The 26,196-nt window shown below is 43.0% G+C and overlaps 1 protein-coding gene across 1 annotated transcript in view; it reads left to right on the plus strand.

Moving 5' to 3' along the window:
- Window positions 1-7,178: 7,178 nt before the first annotated feature.
- AGO2 (argonaute RISC catalytic component 2) overlaps window positions 7,179-26,196 on the plus strand; it is a 45,653-nt gene continuing 26,635 nt past the window's right edge. The window contains exons 1-3 of the mRNA XM_087706652.1: window positions 7,179-7,292; window positions 21,086-21,281; window positions 25,791-25,911. Coding sequence (XP_087562778.1) covers window positions 7,247-7,292; window positions 21,086-21,281; window positions 25,791-25,911 — 363 coding nt within the window. The 5' untranslated portion in view covers window positions 7,179-7,246. The remainder of the gene's footprint in view (window positions 7,293-21,085; window positions 21,282-25,790; window positions 25,912-26,196) is intronic.

Raw genomic sequence — 26,196 nt, forward strand, 5'->3', positions numbered from 1 at the left:
TTGCAGTCCGAAGAGCTCCCGCCGCTCAGGATAGGCCCTCTAGAGTCGTTCGTAGACTGCGAATATCCGGACTAAACTGAAGTGGATCTGGGCTAGGAAAACCGGAGTGGCCGCTAGAGGGCGGCACGTGAAATTAGTCCAGCAAAGCTGGCTGGGGAATTCTGGAAGTTGACGTCCACCAGGCTTATAGTTGCCACTGTTGGAGACCCCCTAGATTAGTCCATGGGCTGCTGCTGCCACCTGTTGGGCATCCGCATCTATGCAGCCAGACCCTGCTTTATTAACACTGAGGTTGTGTTTGCTGGTCTTCAGCAGAATGATTGCCAGTCCTGTCGCTGAAAAACAGCACTTCTGGGCTTTGGCTCCTTTGCCCTCTCAAAAGTTTGGGATCACCAGTTGCTAGCCCACCCGCAAGATATTCAAGGAGCTACCAGATGGATCTATATGGTGTCTGGGGTGGACCATCTGAATGGGGCTGTGCCTGAAGAGGAGATATGTGGCACTCAATAGCCTAGTGGCAACTTCTTAAATAGTATGAGCCAGCAGGGTGTTGCAGCTGCCAAAAACAGGGACAGAATCAAGATCACACTAAGTGTTGTACAGCTTTATAAAACTTGACTACAAGACCACACTTGGAATAGTGCATCCACGATATAAAAAAATGTTAAGACTCTAGAAAGTGTGCAAAGAAGAGCAACAGAGAGAATTAGGCAACTAGAGGCTAAAACATATGAAGAACAATTGCAGGACTTGGATATCTTTAGTCTAATGAAAATCAGGTCTACGGGGTGACATGATAGTCTTCCAAAAATAAGGTGCTGTCACAAAGAAGAGGAAGTCAATCTATTCTCCCAACATACCTAAGGCAGGACAAGGAGCAACAGAATGAGAGATCCAACCTAGACCTAAGGAGAAATTTCCTGACAGAACAATCAGTGAAAGGGTTTGCTTCCAGAAGTTGTGGACGCTCCATCACTGGGTGTTTTTAAAATGAGATTGGAGAACCAATTGCCTGAAATTCTATAGGGTCTCCTGCTTAAGCAGAGGTTGGACTAGAAGACATCCAATTCTGTTACTCTGTTATGTTATCTGGATCAGGAAGTGATCTGTTCACCTTGAATGGCAGATTTCACACCCAGATCATCAAGCAACTATTTGGAGGCAAAGGTTAGATCTAACCCTATGTGAGTCAGAATCAAGATAACCTGGGACCAGGTGATAGTCATTATGTAAACCATGAATTTCTGATTTGTACTAGACCTAGCTCTGTAGCTGTGTCTACCTGAAAGTTGAACTCCCCATACCACTTTTTTATTATATATATATTTATTTTTAGACAGACATAGACAAATAAAACATAAAACCATCTTCAATTACATAGTGTCAATTGGTTACAAGGTTTTTGTGCATCCTTTCCGTAGTCCTCACAATTTATGTGAAATCACATATTATCAAATCAAATATATATATGTATACATTATTATCATTGTACATCATTTATTTGACTTTTACTATTGTTCCTTCATTTTAAAAGAGATATTTTAAGGTATCAAATTCTAGGTATTGGATTCCTCACAATTTATGTGAAATCACATATTATCAAATCAAATATATATATGTATACATTATTATCATTGTACATCATTTATTTGACTTTTACTATTGTTCCTTCATTTTAAAAGAGATATTTTAAGGTATCAAATTCTAGGTATTGGATTCCTCACAATTTATGTGAAATCACATATTATCAAATCAAATATATATATGTATACATTATTATCATTGTACATCATTTAGTTGACCATTACTATTGTTCCTTCATTTTAAAAGAGGTATTTTAAGGTATCAAATTCTAGGTATTGGGTTCATTTATATTATAACAATTCATTACATCATCTTAAATCTATTCAATAATAATATATCTTTATGTTGTATTCTGTATCATTCTATTATTCTTATATTATAAAATTCTCTAGTGACTTTCATTTCCATGTTTTTTCATCTAACCATTGATAAAATAAATCCCATATCTTATAAAATTATTTATGTTCTTGTTCTCTAATTTCAAATGTCAATTTACTCATTTCGGCACATTCCAGTGGTGGGATTTGAATAATTTAACAACCGGTTCTTTGACCTAATGGTTTCTTCCAACAACCAGTTCACCAAACTGCTCTGAAAGTTAACAACTGGTTCTCCCGAAGTGGTGCGAACCGGCTGAATCCCACCAGTGGCACATTCCATTATTTTGTGAATAACTTCCTCCTGTGTTGGTGTTTTCTCATTTTTCCAATTTTTAGCAAATACAATTCTAGCCGCTGTTCATTTACAATAATTTTATTTAATTCAGTCATTTTATCATAGAAACCTTCCATTTATCATATCTAGAATGTATTTGCAGATATGAAAACCAGTTCATCTTTATACCTTGTTCTTCCAGTTCTTGCATAATTTAAGTTCATCATTTGCATTCAATATTTCACCATATCTGTTTGTTCCTTTTTGTATGTTATTGGATACCCATACCACTTTTGAATGCTCAACTTCAACAAGTTGCCATTCAGGTCTACATATTATTATTTTGATTATGTTGTTCGCTTGGAAGTTTAATTGGCTACCTCTATTGTTACATTGCTGCCTTTTTGATTGAGTGTTATATAAAGACAGGTTGGGGGGGGTGGTTTGATGGGATTGAAAGATCCCCACTGCCATGTAGCCCATTCTCTTGGTTTTTAGCTTTCTGTTTAATCTTATTTTTATAGTTTTTTTATTTTTTTCCTTTTCATTATATTGCAAGTGGCCCAGTCGCTTTTTCAATGAGATGGGCAGCTTAAAAATTGAATTAATAAATGAATAGGATTAATGAATTTATGTACAAAAGAAGTGGTGCAAGGATTTGAGCAAATTACGGAGTCACTAAAGAAACTACTCAGAAGGGAAGTTTTGCCCAAGAACCTAGAGCTTAGACTAGAGGTATATTTGGCAAGGGAAACACCAAACAAAGGAACTTGAGTTCAGATGATTGAAATAAGATGAATTGGGAGGAAGAGCAATAGAATGAACAAAGGGGATTTTACTTAGCGTTGTGGACTATGGGAAGAGTTTTGAGGTTATAGTACATGCCAACATGTGGGACAATAAAAGGCTAATGAATGTGCCAGAATAAATTGGTTACTTTCTTTTGAGAAAACTGTACAATGGACACTAGCTGAAGAAACTTCTTGGATGAGAAGTGAAAGGTCTTCAAAGAAAAACCAGAAAGCCTAGTTGCCTCTTGCAAAAGCACCTTTGAGACAACCATGGTCTCGATGCCTGAGAATCTCCATAGACAATGTACACTATTGAAGAACCAAATCTGGAGAAACTGAATGGTTCAGAATAGGGAAATAAAGACCAGAGTGCATAATATCACCGTATTTAACTTTTATGGCAGATATATTGTAAAAACTATAGAATTGTAACAAATGGCACCTAGAATTAAATTTAGATGCTGAAACTGTCCAGATGAAATGATTTTGTTAGCTAAAAATAATGATGAAAGTCATTAGGAAAGTGAAAATGAGAAGTGAAAAATGTGGTTTAGTATTAACACTTAAAAATTTTCATGTTTGGAGAATTCCCAATTGACGGTAAATAAGTGAAGATAGTCCCCAAGGCGCTTTTTTTTCCAAGAGGCAACTGGACTTTCTGGTTTTTCTTTGAAGACATTTTGCTTCTCATCCCAGAAGCTTCTTCAGAGCTGAAAAAGTTTAAATTTACTTTATTGTCATTGCACCTCATACAACGAAATCAAATGCCATCTTCAGTGTATATCATACATATGAAAACTATAAAAAACCACACACGCATCCTTCACATTCTATACAATTGAATTCAAGCTTCTTGGATGAAATGTCTTCAAAGAAAAATCAGAACGTCCAGTTGCCTGTTGGGGAAAAAAAGCACTTTTGGGACAACCATGACCTGGATGACTGAGAATCTCCACAGACAAGTGAAGATAGGTAGTAATTTTGTTTTTGGGACTGAAAGTGAGCATGACGTTAGAGATGTGAAGATTAATTCTAGGAAGCAAATGACAAACTGAGGCAGGATCATTCCTGTTAAGAGTATTTCAATAATTATTAAGAACTGAGCAGTAAAAAGCTCCCTTTCCCCAATAATAATATACTCTGAAAGATGGACATTGAGAAAGGGGGAGAAGACCCTTTCAGATGATGGATTTGGAGATAACCCATGGATTGCAAAAATTGGTTGATCAATCATCCCTGGACTTAAAAGCTCAATTGTGGCTCTAATTATCAAACAGAATCAGACTTATTCTTTGGGCATATAATGCAACTGGAGTAGGAAAAAAAAGTTTGCTTAGCATGATTAAAGTAGAAGGGAAATTTGTTCTTCAGTCCCTATGCCCAACTTTTCATGACTCCACAGATCATCACATGCCAGTGCCCCCTATCCTCCAATGTCACCCCATGTTTGCCCAAAGTCGTGTTCATAGGGTCAGCGACACCATCTGACCATCTCATCCTCTGCCGTCCCCTTCTCCTCTTGCTTTATATTTTCCCCATCATCAGGGCCTTTTCCAAGGAGTCCTCTCTTCTCATTTGGTGGTCAAAGTGTTTGAGCTTCAGCTTCAAAATAACAAGAGTTGGAAGGGACCTTGGAGGTCTTCTAGTCCAACCCCCTGCTCAAGCAGGAGACCCTGTACCATTTCAGACAAGTGGCTGCCCAGTTTCTTCTTTAAAAGCCTCCAGTCAGGGTTGATTTCCTTTACGATGGAAAGGGATGGAGGAACTCAAAAAGGCTGTTTGGAAGAGGTACAAGGGAGTACTGCAGGCTATTTTTGCTGGCTGTCAGAAGTTTGGCAGTTCAATCCTGACTGGCTCAAGGTTGACTCAGCCCTCCATCCTTTTGAGGTTGGTAAAATGTGGAGCCAGATTATTGGCCGTAAGAGGCTGATTCTAAACCACTCAGAGAGGGCTGTAAAGCACTTTGAAGCGGTATGTAATTCTAAAGTTGTATTACTATTACTATTAATCAAAATATGCTGGGATAACAATCCGATAACAATATGGGATGCAATGGCTCAGTGGCTAAGACCCTGAGCTTGTCGATCAGAAAGGTCGGCAGTTTGAATCCCAAGTGTCGCGTAATGGAGTGAGCTCCTGTTACTTGTCCCAGCTTCTGCCAACCAAGCAATTTGAAAGCATGTGAAAAATGCAAGTAGAAAAATAGGAACCACCTTTGGTGGGAAGGGAACAGCATTCCGTGCGCCTTTAGCGTGAGCCTTCGGCAGCCACATGACCATGGATACGTCTTTGGACTGCGCTGGCTCTTCAGCTTAGAAACGGAGATGAGCACCGCCCCCTAGAGTCAGGAACGACTAGCACACATGGGCAAAGAGAACCTTTAGCTTTACCTAACAATCAGTTGTTTGAGTTTTTGTCTCCGAGAGTCTTTCTGGGCTACACATTTTCTCTCTCTGTATATATTTAAAAGAACATCAATAGATGAAAACGTTTAAGGACCAAAACCAGAAGGGTAAATTAGGACGTGGATGGGACAACTTGTGACTCATTTTCCTTCTCATCAGACATCAACAGCCAGCAGGAAACCACCAGGCAGTCTTAAAAACAGTATTTCTCAACTTTCGCAACCTTGAAGATCCAAGGACCTAAAGGGGTGCCTTCATCCCCTGCTTTCCCATGAAGCTCAGGGTTCAATCAGCAGAAGCATTGTGTGTTTGTTTGTGTGTGTGTGTGAGAGAGAGAGAGGGAGGGAGGGAGGGAGGGAGGGAGGGAGAGAGAGAGAGAGAAAGAGAGAGAGAGAGAGAGAGAGAGTGAGAATGAGAATGAGAATGAATGGCTATTTGGGCATTAGGCAGAACAGCCATGGAAGCCGCTGTTATGTATAATACGTTAAGCCATGGTATGCAATGAATATTAACTAGTTGCATGATGCCTTCTCCAGGATGGATTTAAAAATTAACCTACCCAAGACAAGAATGGCACATGCTCTGAATAATAACAGTCCGAAGGGACCTTAGAGGTCTTCTAGTCCAACCCCCTGGTCAAGGCAGGAAGCTCTATACCGTTTCAGACCAACGGAACGATGGCTAGCTCCTTTATAAAAGGCACACATTACATTCTTTCAATTGCTAAACCAGTGTTTCCCAACCTTGGCCACTTGAAGATGTCCGGACTTCAACTCCCAGAATTCCCCAGCCAGCATTCGCTGGCCCAACCTTGGCAACTTGAAGATGTCCGGACTTCAACTCCCAGAATTCCCCAGCCAGCATTCGCTGGCCCAACCTTGGCAACTTGAAGATGTCCGGACTTCAACTCCCAGAATTCCCCAGCCAGCATTCGCTGGCCCAACCTTGGCAACTTGAAGATGTCCGGACTTCAACTCCCAGAATTCCCCAGCCAGCATTCGCTGGCCCAACCTTGGCAACTTGAAGATGTCCGGACTTCAACTCCCAGAATTCCCCAGCCAGCATTCGCTGGCTGGGGAATTCTGGGAGTTGAAGTCCGGACATCTTCAAGTTGCCAAGGTTGGGAAACACTGTGCTAAACAACGTGAAGGTTTAAAATAAGCGAGACGGGTTAAAAAACTCTGCTTTGCAGGAGACTCTTCCAACCTCTCCCTCGTCGGCCTCCATTCCTTTGGTTTCAAAGTTACAACCCCGCTTCGCAACCGGCTCTCGTGGCTGGCAAGCCGTTCACCGGGCATCCCCCCAACTCCTTTAACCCGGAGAAAAGGCTCCCGCGAAAGCTTCGAGGCGGCGGGGCGGGCGACACGCGAGCGCCGCGTTCACACGAGATGCGGATCTCGGGTCAGCCCAAACGCCGAGGCCCAATCCTGCAACGGCCACCTCAGAAAACCGGCATCTGCCCGGCTCGGTCCCGGCGCCACCGGGGCAGAACCGACGCCGGCCGGCACGTGGGAACCGGGCGCTCCGGCGCCAGCCTGGTTCCCGGAAGGCCGGCTGAGAGATGTCCGGTCGGGGCTCTCCCCGCCGGGCCGGGGAAGCTGAAACGGGGCCGGCCGGCGACAGCGGCGAGAAGCGCGGGGCGGCCGCAGGGAGGGCGGCCCCATTGCCAGCCTCTCGGGGCGGAGGCGCGGGCGGAGGCGGGTTTCCTTTCTTTCGGCCGCCCTTGCCGCCGCCGTTGCTCCTGCCCTCGCCGCCGCCGCCGCCTGGACTCCCGCGCCGCTCGCCTCCCACGCAGCCCGGCGCTCGGCCGCCATGTACCCGGCCGGGGGAGCCGCCCCCGGGGCCGCCACGGGGCCCGGTGAGTCCCGGAGGGGGTGAGGAGAAGGGAGGGAAGGAAGGAAGGAAGGAAGGGAAGGCGGCGCGTCCAGGGCCAGAAGTGCCGGCGGGCCTGAGGGGAGCCGGCGCTGGGGCGCTGGGCCTCGGCCACTGCTCGGGGCTCCTCCGGCTCTCGAGTCTGAGTGGGCTCCGGGCGCTGGTGGCGCGCGGGAAGGAGGCCCCCAAGGCCCCCCTCAGATGCTGGGCCTGAGGCGGGGGAGGGAAGCCATCTCTGAGGAGACTTTTGTGGCCGGGCGGGAAGGGGGGGGGGATAAGTTACCTCACGGGGAGAGTGGGGGGAAAGAAACCCGCGTGTAACACGCTGAACGTGAGGAGCCTCCTTTGAGTACGCGTGTACGTGAGAAGAGGCGGCCGTGGGAAAGGCGCCTTTCCCTGAGGGGGAGCCGGCCCCCAACTCTCCCTCACGACGAGCCTGAGGCGGCCGTTGCGGGGAGCGTTTGTCTCTTCCTGAGGAATCCCGCCAAGAAGGAGGGGAAATAAAAAAAAAGGGGCTGCAGTTCATCTGGGGCAGCAGCCTCCCTCCTTTGTGGGGAGGATGGTGGTGGTGGTGGTGGTGATGGGGGGCAAAAATACCTCAGGTCGATCCGGGCAGACATTTATTTGGGTGATCTTCCCAATCCCCCCCCCCCAACCGACATTTTGCCTAAAACCGGGGTGCTTCATGTATTAACAGCCCCCTCTCCCAAACCACACGCCATTTGATATTTGTTTGCAACCGTGTCTCGTTTTATTTGATGAGATGAAATAACAACAAAACAACAACAACAACAATAATAGGTTCATACCTAGGACTCCGGCAGCAACCCTTATCAACCATTAGCACCAGTCAATGGTATTTGTGACACATTTCTAAATGTTCAGTTGACTCAGTTTCATGTTTAAAAAATAACAACAACCACCTACAAAAATCTACAAAAAACCACCCTACTTGGAACAGCTTATATCCTCCGACGTTACCTTAACAGTTCCTAGGTCCTTGGTTAGGACTCCAGCTGTTGAGTTATCAACCAGCCCCAAAGGCTGTGAATCTCATCAAAAATTATCCACATAATAATAATAATAATAGGAACAGCATATATTTTAAGAAGATACCTGGTTGATACCTAGGATGCTGGCAGCAACCCGTATCAACCGTTAGCACCAGTCAATGAAATTTGTGACACATCTTTAAACATTCACTTGACTGAGCTTCGTGCTTAATGAATAAAAGAAATTAATAATAATAACAACAACTTGACAATAATAATTTGATCATAATTATAATAACTTGATCATAATAATAACTAGCACCAGTCAATGGTATTTGTGACAAAACTTTAATGTTCACGACTGAGTTTCATGTTTAATGAATAATAATAATAATAATAATAATAATAATAATAATAATTATTACTTGGTTGATACCTAGGATGCTGGCAGCAACCCGTATCAACCATTAGCACCAGTCAATGGTATTTGTGGTGCATTTTTGAATGTTCAGTTGACTTGAGTTTCATGTTTAATGAATAATAATAACTTGATATTGATTGATCTAAGCAATCCCAGTTTAGAAGTTCCCGCTTTGGGGTCTTCTTACCCCCCCCCCCCCCTCCACTCATGTTCCCAGGCCAGCCCAGTTCTCCGCTTTACATGACATGGATGCCAAAAGTCTCATCCTGGGAAGAAAGACCCTCGGACTTTGGCCTCTTGGAAAGCCAGCTTGTTGCTTAAGACAGCCTGGGTGGGTTTTTTTTATTTTCCCCCACCCCCATTTGCAAAAAAACAGCCCTGGTTAGGAAGCTAAGGGCTGGCTTATGGGTTTCCAAGGGAGCGGAGGGGTTGTGGCTTATGGAAGGATGGGTGCTGGGAAGTGTAGTTCTCCCCGAGCATCAGTGTCTCTTGAGAGCTTTCGCCTTGATTTGTCCATCCTCTTGCAAGGATTTGAGTGTCAGTCCTGGCCGCCCTTCATCATTCAGGGATGAAAAGTATTTATTTGGTTTTTTTCCAGAAAATGAAAGAAAAACTGCTCTCGGAAAGTTGGGGGTTGGAATGATTAGTGGAGTTGTTTCAACAGTGAGATGGGCAGGATGTAAGTTTAATAAATATTAGTTTTTGTTGTTGTGGGAGTTTAATTCGGTAATGAAACGTCTGCAAGAAAACCACCAAGCTCAAAAGAGCCGCAGTCCAACCCTGAGCTGCAAATATTCTATCAACACATCGTTTTATCTATTTTTTATTTTAGTCTTGCTTATTTTTAGGTGTTTTATTTCGGCTACATTGTGCTTTCAGTTTATTCTCTTCAGTTAGTTTCAGTTATTTTCTGTCTCCTACCCCCCCTCCCTCTCTATAGACCTACTGCTTTTAAAAAGTGCTGATAATGGTGGTCTTCCAATTACCGCTGCATAATGATTGTGCGATGACAAATATTCTCTCTTAGGAATTATATTGGGATTGTTGTAATTATGTTAAAGAGGAATATTATTTCCTGTAGAGGTTGCTTATGGCAACCTTATGGCAACCTCTACAAGAAGGTGGTTGATCTAACCTTAAATGCCCAATTGGTTTTATTCAACAGCTGGCTGATGTTGCCCAAGACAAATGCCTGAAATTAAAACTGAGGTGGGAGCAGGGAAGAACAATCAAAGGAGATCAAGGGATACGAGATCAAGGGATCTGATTTCCTAGGGCTGGGTTGTCCCAACAACGATGGCTAACTTTGGACATGTTAACTAGTCGAACATGCTAGTGAAGTCAAAACAGGTCCAAAAGGGTCAAGTACAAGGCCAAGTCAACGGAGGAAGGTTATAGGAAGAAAGTTTGCCAATGGAAATCGCAGACCATGGATGGGAAAGAAGCAGCAGCAATGGAGCTGATGGGCAGAATATGGGTCATCCCTATGGTGAAAGAAGAGGATGGGGTTGAAATCCAGAATGGTGACCGGGAGGTTTTTAGGAAATAATTATTTGCAGAATTAACTTGTGTTAGATTCAAAGAAGTGAGAGAGTATTACAAAGGAATTCTGCGCAGCTCCTTCCTACTTCTCTGACTCCTAGGGTATAAGAGGGAGGGAAGAGAAGACATGGGCAAACTTGCAAGATTGTCTCGTAATAAAGGATACTTCTAGTCCTTCAAATCAGGTTAGTGTCCTAATCTGCTCTACCTTGAAAGATGAATACTTGGGTTTCAACTTAAGGATGCATGGTGGAAAAGTTCTTTCTTAATAAAAGTATGAGGAGCCATGACTTCCCAGATGTCTCACACTCCAACTCTCATCTTTCCTTACCATTGCCCATGCTAACTGAGACAAGTGGGAATCGTGGTTGAGCAGCATCTTGAGTTGATGGGCTTCCATTTAAAGTTAACAAAGTGGTTTTTAAGATAGAATTTCACAGATCATGGGAGTGGTGCTTCCTTGGACCAGATACTGCCTAGAGAAATTGATTGGCAGAAGACTTAGAAAAAAGTATTTCTTGCAATATGATCCATGAAATTGATTATCTTAAAATGTAGTGACGCTGCTGGATAGATGCCGAACCGTTGGTTACATGATGGCTACATGAATGCTGTTGGCTCGAACACCATAAGTATTAGCTAAATTAGGTTGTTCAAAAGAGGTTGCTGGACCAGAGAATCTTATACGTAGGGAATTCTTACATCAAGCAAGTTGTTAAACTCACCTTTTGTTGTTGCAACCTTCTCCCATTACAATAACTTTAATTCTCGCTGTGATCAGGAGCCCTAAATTTCCTTCTGTTGGTGGTTGTAATGAAAATCACTGCCTGAGTTAGGACAGGGCTGCTTCTTGATTACAAAAACAAGATTTGACTGCTATATATGGTATCTTCTCTTTTACATTGTGTCTGAAATTCTCCCTTTAGTATGGCCTCCCAAAAATAGTTTCTTTAAATTTTCCATGCTGCAAAAATATAGGTTGTAAGCTGCACTTAATTGTCACCGTTTTGGAATTTGAAACTATTGATTACTGATACTCTCCTGTATAGTCTTATTTTATACTTGAGATTTCATATGTATTATTATAAGCTTGGATTAATCTGCCACAGGATAAAGTCCTCTTCCTGAAGGGCCTATGGACGTAATCTGCCATGCTGCCCCAATATGTGTTGGTAGATTAATGTTTTTTGACTTCCCAGCATAAGGTTGACAGGGAGAGACTGGCCCGAAGTTCTCCCATGGCTGAGAAGGTACTAGAAGATGGGAGACCACTAAGTGGAGCAACAGGCTAGCCTTCACCAACGGACCACTTGGTACCTTGGGGTGTGACAGTAACTGACCCAAAGTCATGCCAGTCAAACTTCTATGGGAAACTTCCATCTCCCTTCTCCTAGTCCAGCAGCTTCACAACCAAAGGTAGTCCTTGTTTAACGACCACTTGTTGTGACTGAACTTTGTACTTATGGCTGTTGCAGTGTCCCCACATTCACCTGAACACAATTTGCAACCTTTCCTACCAGCTTCTCATAGGCAAAGTCAATGGGGAAGCCAGCAGGAACTCTTCGGTTACAGTCACATAAGCAATGGGGGATTGCTAGAAGTGCTGTCAGGAGTGTGGTCATATGAGCACACTGCTTAAAGATAGAATTTCTAGTCCTAGTTGTGTAATTAAACAAGGACTACTGGTATGCCACTCTGGCTGTTGGGCTGAGAGGGAAGGAGAGAGACACTAGAGGTGTCTAATATGCGTCTGCCCACCCAGAAAGATAGTTGTGCCAATGCATGTGATCTTGTAGGACATAACAAAACAACACTGCTAAAAAAATCTAGTCTTATTCTGAGCTGGGTCTGCGTGATCATCTAGGCTGCATTTTTCTTTTCGTGGACTTTTGCCATGAGTTAAAAAAGCTTTCAGCCCAACCATAAATTTGACACAGGGTTTGCTTTCTTAGCAGCTGCTTTTCAGATCCCAGTGTGGTTGTGGCTTGTTTGATTCTCTGCTGTGGCATTTTTGTGTGAGGAAACGCTCCAGTAAAGCTTAACAAAAACCTCAAATAGGATTTGTAGTTGAAGAATTCCAGAAGTCAGCACTTTTAGCCTGCAACTGGACGTCTCAAAAGTTGGAGCCATCCGGTTTCCCCAAAACATATGTGATAAATGTTTTTGAAATGCATTGGCTTGGAGCAGAAGATTTTGAGTTGCACAGCATTGCGATCTGAAGTGCTTAGTGTTAGCCTACTTAGGGTTGGAGGTGAAAGATGACATTTCTAGAGGACTTCATCCATTGAGGGTGGAGGAACTGTCCATCCCTTCCCAAGTCAGAGAGGCGAAATCTTTAGAAATTTTGAAAACGGAAAAAATCCCCACCTTTTCCTGCTTTTTTGAAGAAAAAAAAAACCTGAGGGAAGAAATGGGTGTATATGTGGCACTTGTGCCTCGTACCATTATAAGTATTATATCCAGTAGCATAAAAAATATACATTATAAAATATAGGATCATTTTTAATAATGTGTTCGGTGCATGGGTGAGTGGTGTACTTATTCAGGAAATAATTATACATTGATTGAATTCTCTTTAAAGTGTGTGTATCTGTATAAAAATGGAACTGTAATCTATTGAAAGGATCAAGAAGTCTAACCATTATCATTAAAACACTGCTTCATAGTTTTTCTCTGTTGAGGCCAAGGTAGCTACTGACCTGTGAGAACTCAGGCAGAGAGGCTGATGAATGAAGACTTTGGGAACGGAACTCCTTAGGTACCTCTCTGCCATTTATGTCAATCCAGAAACCTCAAATAGAGGTTGTTTCCATGGTCTCCTCCACTTAATTGTTGTGGATGATAATACAGACCCTCAGAAATAATTTAGAATCCATCTCATGCTTTGTTCATCAGAACAAAATGTTCCATGCGCTTTTGAAGTGGAAACTGAAGTCACAGAATCATTTATAATAATGGGTAGTTTGCTCTGGAGAAACATAGAATCATTGGGCTGGAAGGGACCTTGGAGGTCTTCTAGTTCAACTCCCTGCCCAAGGCAGAAGACCTTACGCCATCATTCATCCAGGACGGGGCAAAATCCCAGAGGTGCTTCCCAAAAGGAGACTGGATTTTCCCCCCTGCCCCGTTGAAAACGTTTTGCTTCTAATCCAAGAAGCTTCTTCAGTTCAAAATATTTCCCCACCATTCAGTCAGAACTGAAGAAGCTTAAATGTAACAGAATAACAGAGTTGGAAGAGACCTTGGAGGTCTCCTAGTCTGACCCCCTGCTCAAGCAGGAATCCTATACAATTTGAGATGAGTGGCTGTCTTTTCTTAAAAGCCTCCAGTGATGGTGCACCCACAACCTCTGAAGGCAAGTTGTTCTACCCCTGCCCAAAAAAGACTACAATTTTGTATCCTGACTGTACTTTAAACTTCTAGTTGACAGGTTGTGAACAATAGTATATTGGCCTTCAAAATAGTTATAGAATACAATAGGTATTATGTGAATATCTTAGGTGAGATCAATCGTGTGTCATACTATTCCTGAACTAACCATACTGTCCTTAACTTTTAGCAGGAAATGTATGACAGGGAACAATCAAAATTGGTGTGCTAGAGTACATATCTATCTTACTAAAAATGTGACATTAAAGCCAAAGGTACGATTCACAACAAAAATCAATATCTAAGATCCTATTTAGTGATTGCCATTCCATGCATTATAAAGTGGCATTAACATTTCACGTTATCTTAATTCTAGTGGGCTAATTTTGTGCCACCAAATTGAGACAACAAAACACTCTAAAAAAAATCTTCCAAATTAGAATGGGAAATACACAATTTAATGGCAAATGAGATCAAATAAAAGTTGATGGATTCAGTGTTTACCTTTGAAAGATGACTTTTTAAGAATGAGGGCATTTGAGTTGCTGAAGTTGATGTTGTTGGTGGATTAATGAAAATGTTGACTTAATATGCAGCCTCTGAAGAAATTCCTGCTCTCTGTTGACACACACATTAGAAGTAACACTTGTGGTTTTGTTCACTGCAGCTCAGAATATTTTAGAGGTTAAGGGCTGAGAATTAAACTAAATCCAGGAACATGATTTAATTGTCTAAAATTGAGCATGGGCTAAAAAAGTGAATACTGGAAAATTGTCTCTTCTTCCACAATTAATAAAAATACTAGTAGGCCATTTTGTGAAAAATGGTTTAAAGAAACGAGATGAAATAATATAAAATATCAACTTGGATAGTTTTGGAAAAGCATTAGATGGAGGATAAATGGAGAAGTGGTTGGTAGTAACTGTAGTTCATGTTAATTGATATTACATAATAAGCATGTATGAGAACTCATTGAAGTGACAATTTCTTTCTGTGATACAGTAATCCTTATCAAAACTCAACCCCACATCAATAACGGCAGAAGCAACAGCAACATTTCATTATCAGAACAGAATTTGAGTTAAATTATAATTGCCAGCAGTTTAATAAATATTCTGAATTCATTAGGTACATCTAATTTTTGTTCATGTATATTTATATGTATATATACAATCTAGTGCCAAATGTAGGAGGTAAACCCCATACGGGTCTTAGGCCATTTTATGTCAATTGCAATTTGGGTGTTCTTTACCTGGCCTTGTCTGTCAGTGATGTCTCTTCCATGTTTACATAAAGCCTCTGGCTTGCCTGAGAACTGGTGGTTGCATCTATTACAGCTTGTAAGCTTCTCGTTGGCATCTGCTTGGCAGTAGGAAATCAAATATGTTTCGGAATTGTGAGCCGCCTAGAGTCATTTGTTGAGACAAGCAGCTAGAGAAACCAGGTAGGTAGGTAGCATATGGCGTAAAGTGTCAGGGAAATCTGCACATGCTAAACACACAATGCAGTCCTGATAGCCTAGAATGCTAGTTCATTCTGTTCCGCCCTTACACACCTGTCCTTGGTGCACTGCAGTGGGAGAACTAATTTTACCCCAGCTAGCGGTCTTTCCTCTCCTTGCTTCATGTCCCAATGCTTCGTGTCCAGCTACGTCCAGTAGTGGCTTTCACTCTCTGAACACAGAGTGCAGCTAGCTTTTTTCCCACTGAAGTGGTACCCATTGATCTAACTCAAAATATTGCATGCTTTGAAATTGATGGGTGGACAGGAGCTAGGGATCGAGCGACGGGAGTCCACTCCGTCTCATGAGCTGGACTCGAACCGCCAAAGTGCAGATCACTTCTGACTGGTACTTCCAGCATTTGCGCTACCACATCCCGCAACCAAAAGTGAAGCAACCTTTTTCCGCGTCCACCATTGCTTTTATGTTGTAATTAAAAAAAAAAAGTATTTGGAAAAGATGGGAAGAAAAAAGTCTACTTTACTCACCCGCTTTGAAGCGATTTGCCAAAAGGCAAGCTGTTTCATGATGATAATTACTCTGAAGATATTCTTTCTCTTAAATGTAGTCTTATAATTTTATGACCATTCAGGCACCAATTTTTTTTTTAGCAGCCTGTTCTTGTCTTTGGAGTAGGTTGGATTACTACTTCCAAGGCAATCAACGGCTATTGTGGTCAAATGTTCATAATTGCCAACCGATTGGCAAAAAAGAAAGATTGTCTTGCTGACAATCAGATATTGTTGGACTGCGGTGGTCCTTTATAGAGTGAAATAAATCTCACCTATTTATTTGGTTTCTTCTTTACGGTAATTGTGAGGCTTGTTGAAGTGCCATGTCAGGCAAGAAAGTTCAGGTGAAGAACCAGTGAAGCTGATTTATTACAATTCATGCTTATGCACAGGAATCTTCTCAACTAGCAGCATCAGCTAGGAGTTGCATGACAGTCAATGGAATTTGAAGGGGGCTGGACTTAGTTTGCTTGTGGCTATGTAGAGATTCTAGACTGATGCCTCTTTTAACTCTACCCCAGGTTCTGCCACTCCTTCCCCTACATTTCAGTAATTTCTGATATTTAGCCCTGCTTACTACAAACAAGAAATGAGGTGCTAACATTTTCTCCACACATAAATATTTTCTCCACACATACTAAATATTTTAGGTTGCAGCAGTATGTTGTGGAAGGAATACTGTGCAATTTCTCTTGGGAAGGAAATCTGTCATTGAGTTGGAAATTCATGTGAGGGGGATATGGCCCAGGCCTTTCTCCCTGATACGTTAAGAGTTTCTTGGGTAAATGGTTTCTTCAATTTGGTTTTCACTAAAGCTTTTGAGTATTGTATATAATATTGATAGAGTTTACGTTTATTTCACTGAAAATATTATTCAATTCAGGACAGGTGGACAGGAGGGACAAGGAGAGCTTTCCCAACAAGAGACACCAACACTTTTTCTGAATAGGCTCACCTGTTGGTCCCCTTTCTTCTCTGATGCCTTCTCTCTATATGTATAACCTGGAGAAATTGCCGAAGCAAAAATAGAAAAGGCTGGTTCAGGATGAGGGAAATTGGAGTTCCCGCTACCTGATGATCATTGGGTTGGTGGCCAAACAGCGGAGCGTTGGGTGTTGGTTAGCCATCTGTTGAGCAGGCATTCATTGAATACTCAAATACTAATAGCCGTTGGTAGCCCTAATGTGCTAAGGACAGAGAATGTACTAAAAGATAGTCGCTTTTGATAAGTTCCTTCAATGCCACATCAAAATCCCTGGGATTGGAGATTAATCTGAATAGAGCCAGAAGAAAACTTGGAGGTCTTCTAGTCCAACCCCCTGCTCAAGCAGGAGACCCTATACCAGGGGTGTCAAACTCAATTTCATTGAGGGCTGCATCAGGGTTGTGTTTGACTTCAGGGGGATGCGGTGGACATGGCCAGGTGGGCATGGCCAGCATGACATCACTCATGTCTATGGTCACCCAAGCGCTCTGCCAGCGAAAATGGACTCCCAAGCTCTGTTTTTGCTGGCAGAGGCGCCGCGGGCCGGACCTTAGCTGTTTCCATGGTGGCTCCGTGGGCCAGATCTAAGCACTCCGCGGGCTGGATCTGGCCCCTGGGCCTTGAGTTTGACACCCTATGCCATTCCAGACAAGTGGCTCTCCAGTCTCTTTTCAAAAACCTCCAGCTGATGAAGCACCCACAACTTCTAGAGACAAGCTTTTTTCCACTGGTTAATTGTCCTTACTGTTAGGAAGTTTCTAACGGGACAATGAACCCGTGTTAATTAACGACTACGGTAACAATTAACTCAGAGATGACGGGCAAAGGCCTTGTGCCATTGTCAATCCGAAAACAACCTTCTCTTGGGAGCTGAAAAAAGTATATTGACTTCTTGAAAAATGAGGACATTTTGGGGTGGCTTCAAACAGTCTTGGGGCCAGCCTGTTTCACCTCTGGCCAGTTTAGCTCTGAATTGCTTTTTTTTCCAAAGAAGGCAGTCTGCATTTTTCTGAAGTGGAGATATTGACCATGGATTAGGGTTTTGTCTGATCAATACCAGCCAACCTCACTGGCACTCTTAAGTGGTGGTCGGATTTTTGTTTGGGGGGTGGGGGTGGGTGGGAGACCACAGGCAAATGTTAGCTGTCTATTTGCTAGCGACTAGTCTTTATTTAAGGGAAACGAAAACCCAGTGTTTTTAAGAATAAACTGGAAGTAATTTGTACTTCCCACTCAAGTTAATTATCTTTGGCTGAAGAGCTCCCCTCAGATCTTACCAGTAGACTAATTATAATGTTTAGATGCATAAAAACCTGGGGAGGTAGCTGTATCTGTAACCAATTTTTTTTCCTTCCAAATTTAAGTCTTAATTTTCTAAGTTGCTCTGCTCAGCGTGTGTGGCTTCTGCTGGTTTGGTATGGCACATTAAAGGAAGACCTTATTAAAAAGGGATTCGTTGAAGGGAAGCGTCTGATACACACAATCTCCTAAATACTCTAACGCAATATTCATAAGATTTCTTAGATAGTATAAAAATTATTGAAAAGAGCAGGTATTTTTTTTCAAAAGTTCCACCAGTCTGAGAATGCTTCAGAATAGCCTTATGCCTTCTTTTAAACCCGTTTCTGCTGGCAGCTGATAGACAAATATGGAGAAAGAGCATCTAATGTTCCCTTTGAGATAAGGAATCCTGCTGGTGCATTGGGAATGGCAAACTCCTCTTAAAGACACACAATGTGCATTAAAATTGGATAGTCTGCGTAGCCTGGCAAAATACGGGCAGTTGGGAAGTTATTCAGGAACGGGATATGCCTAGGATTGCCCCCCCCCCCCCGCCTCAAATGTTGTGCAGAAAGTTGAACAAATTGTGATTCTATCTAGTCTCTTTCTCATCACTTGAGAAATTATGCTGAAGAAGAGACGGCAAGGTGGGGAGAAAACATTTGGGTTGGGTCGGCAAAAGATCGGAGTTGCCCTTCCTCCATTTCAGCACACACACAAAAGAGAACTAGACCCAACAGGAGATCTTAAATATTCCCCACCTGAGTAGTATCTTAAGAATATATTATTTTCCTCTTTAAAAATCTCCTTCCAGCTTGTCTCTTGGGGTCTACATCGGGAGTTTTCAACCTTGGCAACTTTAAGGCCGGGGGGCTTCAACTTCCAGAATTCCCCAGCCAGGGAGTTGAAGCCCCCAGGCCTTAAAGCTGCCAAGGTTGGAGAATTCTGGTGTACATGGACACATACATTCATGTAGTTTTCTTGGCATGTATTCGGAAGTGGTTCGCCATTGATATCTTCCATGAATTCCCTAGACCAGTGATGGTCACGTGGAGACGTTGCATTCATACACGCACACGCTCATTGGGGCTATGCTCCGGAAAAGCCAAACTTCCAGGTTCTAGCACGCATACGTTCCCCGACGATCAGCTGGCCTGGTGCACAAGTGCAGGCTGATTTTTGGCACTGTTGTGTGTGTGAAAGGATCACGCTCCAGAAAAGCTGAGCTCCCAGGTTGTAGCACGTATGTGCGCATGACAATCAGCTGGCCAGCATGTATGTGCACACTGGTTTTCAGCACTGCTGCGTGTGTGGACAGTTGATCGTCACGTGTGCATACGTGCCAGAAACCCAGAAGACAAACAGGCAAGGCTGCGTGTGCCGGGAGACATGGGTTCGTGTGCCACTTTGGGCAAATGGGCCATAGGTTCACCATCACGCCCGTAGACTTTCTACTCTTAACACCCAGCTTTGGGATTTCTTACAGATTGCTAGTTCAAGTCCTAAAACGACTTGCATTAAATCTACGGGTGATCCTTAACTTCTGGCCACAGTTTGCATCAGAATTCCCATTGCTAAGCTAAGCAAGGGGGTTATGAGAGTCACCCCAGTTCGATGACCCCCCTTTTTGGCCACTGTTAAGTGAATCGCTGCTGTTCTTAAGTAAATCGTGAAGTTATTCTGAGAATTTGCTCTACTTATTGGTTAGCCAGCTGGAAAAGTGGCAAATTGCAATCCCATTTGCGAGCTGGGATGGATGCATGCAGCAACCATCATAAATATATGCCGGTTGCTCAGTGCCCAAATTTTGATCCCATAACTTTGGAGGTGCTGTTAAAATCGTAAGTGCGAGGACTGGTCACAAGTCACTTTTTTTCAGTTGTAACTCCGAATGGTTGTTAAACGAATGATTATAAGTCGAGTATTTTTGTTGTTGGTTGCAAAGTCCTGTCCAACCCATCATGACCCCATGGATAACGTTCCTCCACGCCTTCCTGTCCTCTACCATCCTCTGGAGTTAACTAACCGTAATCCATCTTTTAAAGTAATATCATTTTTTTATTAGTGCTTGCTCTAAAACTTGAAAAAAAACTGTTCTAGCAGGAAGGAAATGTATTTGCATGAGGCTCTTCTTCCTAGTCTTTTTTTTTCACAATTCTGGCTTGACTGCTGAACTTTGCAGCCAGTCAAAGGCCATGCAGATGGCTAAGGATTTTGGATGCATGCTCGGGGGCGGGCCGGATACAGCCCCCCCCAACCCCCCCCCCCGATTCATATATGGCACATTATGATTCTGCAGTATGTCAACCATGCAAAACTTCCAGTTATGTTTCTTTGATTCTGTTGATTCTCAGTCCCTTGACTGAGTTGAACCAAAACACTGTGACGAGGACAGAATAGAAAGTGAGCACGTTAGAACTTTAGGTGTGATTGTTCTAAGACGGAACTTTTCAAATGTACTGAATTTATTTCTAAGTTCCAAATATAGCTGGTTGATGCAACTATTAGTAATTCTCTCTGAATGAGTCATTAATAAAGGCATCGTTTGGCTGTCTGAGAATGGGAAATAAGACTCATCATGTAAAGGCGGTATCACTTGAGTTTTCTGGAATTTCTGAATGCAAAAATTTCCCAGGGCCTAACCCAAAGTCTGATTTGACATGCTTGCTTAACTTATTCCTCTAGTAAACAAAAAACTAATATATTCAACAATACAGCAGCATCCCCTTGGTCACTTGATCAAAATTTGGACTCTTGGCAACTGGCTCATATTTATGACTGGGTCATGTGATCACCTTTTGCGACCTTCTGACAAGCAAAGTGAATGGAGAAGCCAGATTCACTTAACAACCGTGTTACTAACTTAACAACTGCAGCGATTCACTTAAGAACTGTGGCAAGGAAGGTCATAACATGGAGCAAAACTCACTTAACAACCGTCTTGCTTAGCAATGGAAGTTTTTGGGCTCAATTGTGGTCGTACGTTGAGGATTGCCTGTAACTATATTCTCTTTTGACCCCTAGTTTAGTTTATTGGCATTGTTCGATCATTAGTCTGACAAAAGATGATGGATGACAATTTTAAGGACACAAGCGATACTTTCTTTAAAGATGGAGGAAGATTTGGAGAGAAAGATACAACTTGCATCACTTATTGTGGTTTTCTTTTCTTTCAGTTCTTACAACACCTCCATCACTGCCACCTCCAATGCAGGCATATGCATTTAAACCTCCCCCTCGACCTGATTTTGGTACTTCGGGAAGAACAATCAAACTGCAAGCCAATTTCTTTGAAATGGACATCCCCAAAATGGACATCTATCATTATGAATTGGATATAAAGCCTGAGAAATGTCCTAGAAGAGTTAACAGGTACGTCCCATCCTTTTTATTTCCCATTCCCCATAGTTTCGTACATCTCTTTTTTTTTTCATTTAAAATAAGTGCATTTCAAAGCACATAGTTTGGTGCTGAGCTATTTCTCCTGGGAATATTGATGGCTGTGGTGTTTTAATTTGAAACCCGAAACAATAATTTGCATGTAAAAGTATCTTCTATAAATAAGATCAGTTTCTCCAAATCTTACACCATGTTAAATGTTTTCTCCCCCCCACTTTCCCTCCCCTATGGTTAGAGATATTGTATTTTATATACAACTTTCAGACTTAATCAGTTTTGCAGATATGGCAATTCACATCTCACAAATTTCATCTCCTTCGGTCACTCCCAGTCTTGCTAGTGAGTTGGTACCGTAGTTTGCTAGCAAGCGTCTTAAACAGGCAGGTGGTGATACCGACTGCTTATTTTCCTGTCTTCACCTGCTGGCAGGAGGAAGCAGACATATTTGGTTGTATAAAAGGACTTTGGAGAAACTATATATAAGAACAGGTAAGGTTTATCTGCCTTCCCCCAGGTAGTTCTTAGGAATGAAAAATTGATAGATGAAGATAGGGGTAGGTTGTTAGGTTTCATTCTAAGAGATCTTTGCGATGAAAAAGACGGTGATGGAATTGATAACGAACTGCTGTGAATTCTATTTAAATGAGCCCAACGTTGGTATGCATCTGATTATAATGGGCTGTGAGAATAACCTTGAGAGTCAGGAGGAAGAGCTGCAGCTTAGATTACGGTCTGATAAGAGAAATCCAAGTCCTGGGCAGAAATGTAATTTGATTAAGCTGTTGTGGCCTGCCAGCGGCAGCAGATTCGGACAGTGAGAAGGTTGGGGAGGAACTTGGGCCAGTCCTGGAGTCTGGGGAAGACTCTAGGAGGGCTCTGCGTCGGAGGCAGAGAGGGGGCCAGAGCCATATGCCAGTTATCAGCTGCCTTCAGGGTCAGACATCAGTGAGGCAGAAGAACAGCTGGAGACTGTTCCCAGTGTGCACATGCGCAGAGTTGCTGCCAGACGAAGGAAACAGCTGTTCTTTAGCTGTTTAGGAGTAAGGTGGATGATGAATGGCCCTCCCAGAGGAAATAAAAGGCGAGTGGGTGCAGGAGACAATTAGTTTGCTTAATTGGTTCGTGACTCTCAGAGGCTCCTAGCCAAGTTCTGCAGATATCGGCCTGTCAGCTCTCCAAGCCAGATAAGGTCTGTGACTATAAATCCTCCCTTGAAAGACTTTGCTGGATGTAAATGAGCAGAATTCACTGTAAATTAATAAAAGGGTTTTTTGTCGGGACCAGGCATTTGTTTCATCCTCTTGGGAAGCCTGCTGTTCTAAGCCTCTCAGGAGGGACCCTCCCTAGTTTTCTGGAAAGTAAAGGCAGGAGGGGGAGAAGTGCTTTAGACATTCAAGCTTTTGTTACAGGCAGTCTTTGATTTCCAACAAATCTGTTAGAGACTGTTCGAGGTTACAACGGCGCTAGAAAAAAATGACTTATGACCGTTTTGAGTACTTACAACTGCTGCAGGATCCCTGTGGTCATGTGATCAGAATTCAGATGTTCAGATGTTTCCAGAGAAAGAGAGTAGTTTATAATATTGATCCCTTTATGTGCTGCTTTCTCAGCTGTGATCTTGCTAGCAATGATCCCGCACCCTAAATGGGGAATGGTTGAACCATTTAAAAGGATGAAGCTGGAAATGTTTGCAGGAGAATAATTTTTGGTTCTTTTTATTGTTCCTTCAGGAGAATATATTAACCTGTATCCGTACGGCCTTTTTGAATCAAGGTTTCTAGAATTAATATGGGGTAAATTCTATAGGTGTGATGGCGAACCTATGACACGCGTGCCACCTCCGTGCCACAGGTGGCATGCAGAGCCCTCTCTGCGGGCAAGTGAGCCATTGTCCCAACTCAACTCCACCGCACATGCATGCATGCCTCCCGCTGGCTAGCTGATTTTGGGGTCTCTGCCACCCATGCACGGTGGGTGGGGTGCATGCGGGAGACGTGTGCGCATGTGTGGGGGGTGGGCATGGGGGGGGCGAGCGTGCATGCATGGGGGGAGTGCAGGAGGAGTCATGTGTGCATGTGCTGAGGGCGAGGGAGCATGGATGGATCGTGCATGCATGCACAGGGCGCACAGGGTGGTGGTGTTGCACACACATTGTATTTGGCGCATGATGACAAAAAGGTTAGCCATCAGTGCTCTATTGTCTTTGGGCCATTGATTAAAAAAGGAGATGAGACATTCTGGGTCAGGGGTCTCTGACCTTGGCAACTTTAAGCAAAGGTGGCTGGGGAATTCTGGGAGTTGAAGTCCATGAGATTTAAAGTTGCCAAGGTTGGAGACCCCCCACTCTGGGTGATCTCTTCACTGGATGTGAAAGGAACAGGGCAATGAGACAGAATCCTTAGGGAGTCCTTAAGCTACTTTCCCCCCCCTCACCGTTTATATATCCAATGCTTTGTAATTATTACAATCAGTGTTGTCAAGGGCTGTTGTGAGTTCAACAATCAGCAGGGATGGTCAGTCATATCACATTCCCGCAAAGGTCGGCAAGACGAATCTTGAGCTGAGGAATAGATTCAAATAAATAACCTTTATCCAAGAAAGCCCGAAATTTAATTGCCACTCCTTTCAGGGGCTTCGCTTTCCAAAAGAAGGTAGGAGACAGGACAGGCCTGCGAGGTTTGCTTTAGCAAAAGTCGCACAACGTTGTCTTTTAGAGGTGATGGAGCGCAACCCTCTGTTAAAAGAAGCATTTACAACTCAAATTGGCCCGGGTGTTTGTGATTGCTCATTTTAGCAGAAATCTCCAGATGCCCCTGGGTGTAACAAGCTAGCATTTGGCTTTTCAGCTTGAAGCAAGTGTTCAGTGCCTGGAATGCTCTACCTGACTCCGTTGTTACATCCTCTAACTTCTGGATGAGCATAACAAAGCTCGTCCTTCACAGCTGGATAAGGGATTTGTCCCCATAACATAAAATCCAATCTGGAGGAATATGAGCCATTTTTATTTATTTGTTTGTTTCTTCGTTTATCAAACATGTACAAAATAGCAGATAGAAGTATGAACATGGACATGAACAAAGGAAATGAATACAAATAAATGGGGACAGTAGGACAGGGACAATAGGCATGCTGATGCGCTTATGCACGCCCCCTTTACGGACCTCTTAGGAATGGGGTGAGGTCCACGCTAGACAGTTTGAGGTTAGAGGATGTAACAACGGAGTCAGGTAGAGCATTCCAGGCATTGAACACTCTGTTGCTGAAGTCGTATTTTCTGCAATCAAGTTTGAAGCAGTTTACCTTCATTTTATCATGTGAATGTTAGTGTCAGACAATTTTCTTAATCTTCTCTTGGCTTCTTTGTTTTTTTAAAATTTTATGCAATAATCAAATCGCTAAGAGAACACGCAGTTACTCACCATACTTTTACTCTGTAGAGGTGACTTCTATCACTCAGAATTGTTCTGGCCTTTTGTAAAGCAAAGGGACAGGGATTCTCTTCATTGTGGCGAATCATCTGAGGATACAGGTTCATATTGCATACCTGTTCCTTAAGTTGATCCAGGGGTCTTCACCTGTGTTTTTAAGTGACTCCCAGCTTCCAGTCCTTTCTGCCGTATTCTGTTTTCCAATATAACAACAAGAGCCGTTCAGAGTCACCTTAACGGGGAGATAGATGGATGAGGATGGATGGATGAGGATGGATGGATGGGAGAGTGGATGGATGGATGGATGGATGTGGATGGATGGATGTGGATGGATGGGTGGATAGATCGATGGGATGTTGGGGGGATGGATGGATGGGACGGTAGGTGAATGGATGGATGGATGGATGGATGGATGGATGGATGGATGGATGGGACAGTGGGTGGATGGATGGGATGGTGGGTGGGTGGATGGATGTGGATGGATGGATGGATGAATGGGAGGATAGATGGGTGGGTGGGTGGATGGGATGGTGAGTGGCTGGCTGGCTGACTGGCTGGCTGGGACAGTGGGTGGGTGGATGGATCTAGATGGATGGATGAATGGGGGGATGAATGGATGGGAAGATGGGTGGGTGGGTGGATGGATAGATGGATGGGACAGTGAGTGGATGGATGAATGGATGGAAGGGTGGATGGATGAGAGTGTGGGTGGATGGATGGATGGATGGATGGATGTTTCTTTCTCAACCTCAGCAACTTTTAGATGCCTGAACTTCAACTAGAATTCTCTAGATACCATGCTAGCTGGTGAAGTCTGGGAGTTGTAGTTCACACTTCTTAAAATTGCTGAGGTTGAGAAACACAGAGTTAGATAATAAATAAATCTTATGTACAGAACGCCGAGGGAATCCATGGAAAGTGCTCTAAATTGAGGAGATTTCAACCAGCCCTTTAAACGCTGTTTTGGTTTATAACGTTGATCACCTATTATTATATTTCAATACTTTGTCTGAATAGCAGAAGATCCTTTGTTCATACGGTTCTCTGTTTCCAGAGAAATAGTTGAGCACATGGTGCAGCACTTTAAAGCCCAGATCTTTGGAGATCGCAAGCCAGTATTTGATGGGAGAAAAAATCTCTACACCGCGATGCCGCTTCCAATAGGGAGAGATAAAGTAAGTATATAATGCTAAGTTTGGCTCTTAATTTCTGTTTGTGCAAATACAATTTTATGGTTGGGCGAAACGTATATTTGTCCCATATTATTTACTTGTTAAGCTGAATATTAGTGTGTATATGTGTGGAGGAATTAGTATGTGTGGCAAATTCCCGAGGAAGGATCTATGGCAAATCTCTGTGGCCAACTGGCCGCAGTCAACTTGCTGCGGGACAACTCTCTGCAGGAGAAGAGTTACACTGATATCAAAGAAATGGTGGAATCGAATAGCACTTAGACTTAT

Source organism: Thamnophis sirtalis, unplaced genomic scaffold (genome assembly GCF_051295495.1).
Source record: "Thamnophis sirtalis isolate CommonGarterSnake01/CBP01778 unplaced genomic scaffold, rThaSir2_p1.2 scaffold_2, whole genome shotgun sequence".
Taxonomy (NCBI): domain Eukaryota; kingdom Metazoa; phylum Chordata; class Lepidosauria; order Squamata; family Natricidae; genus Thamnophis; species Thamnophis sirtalis.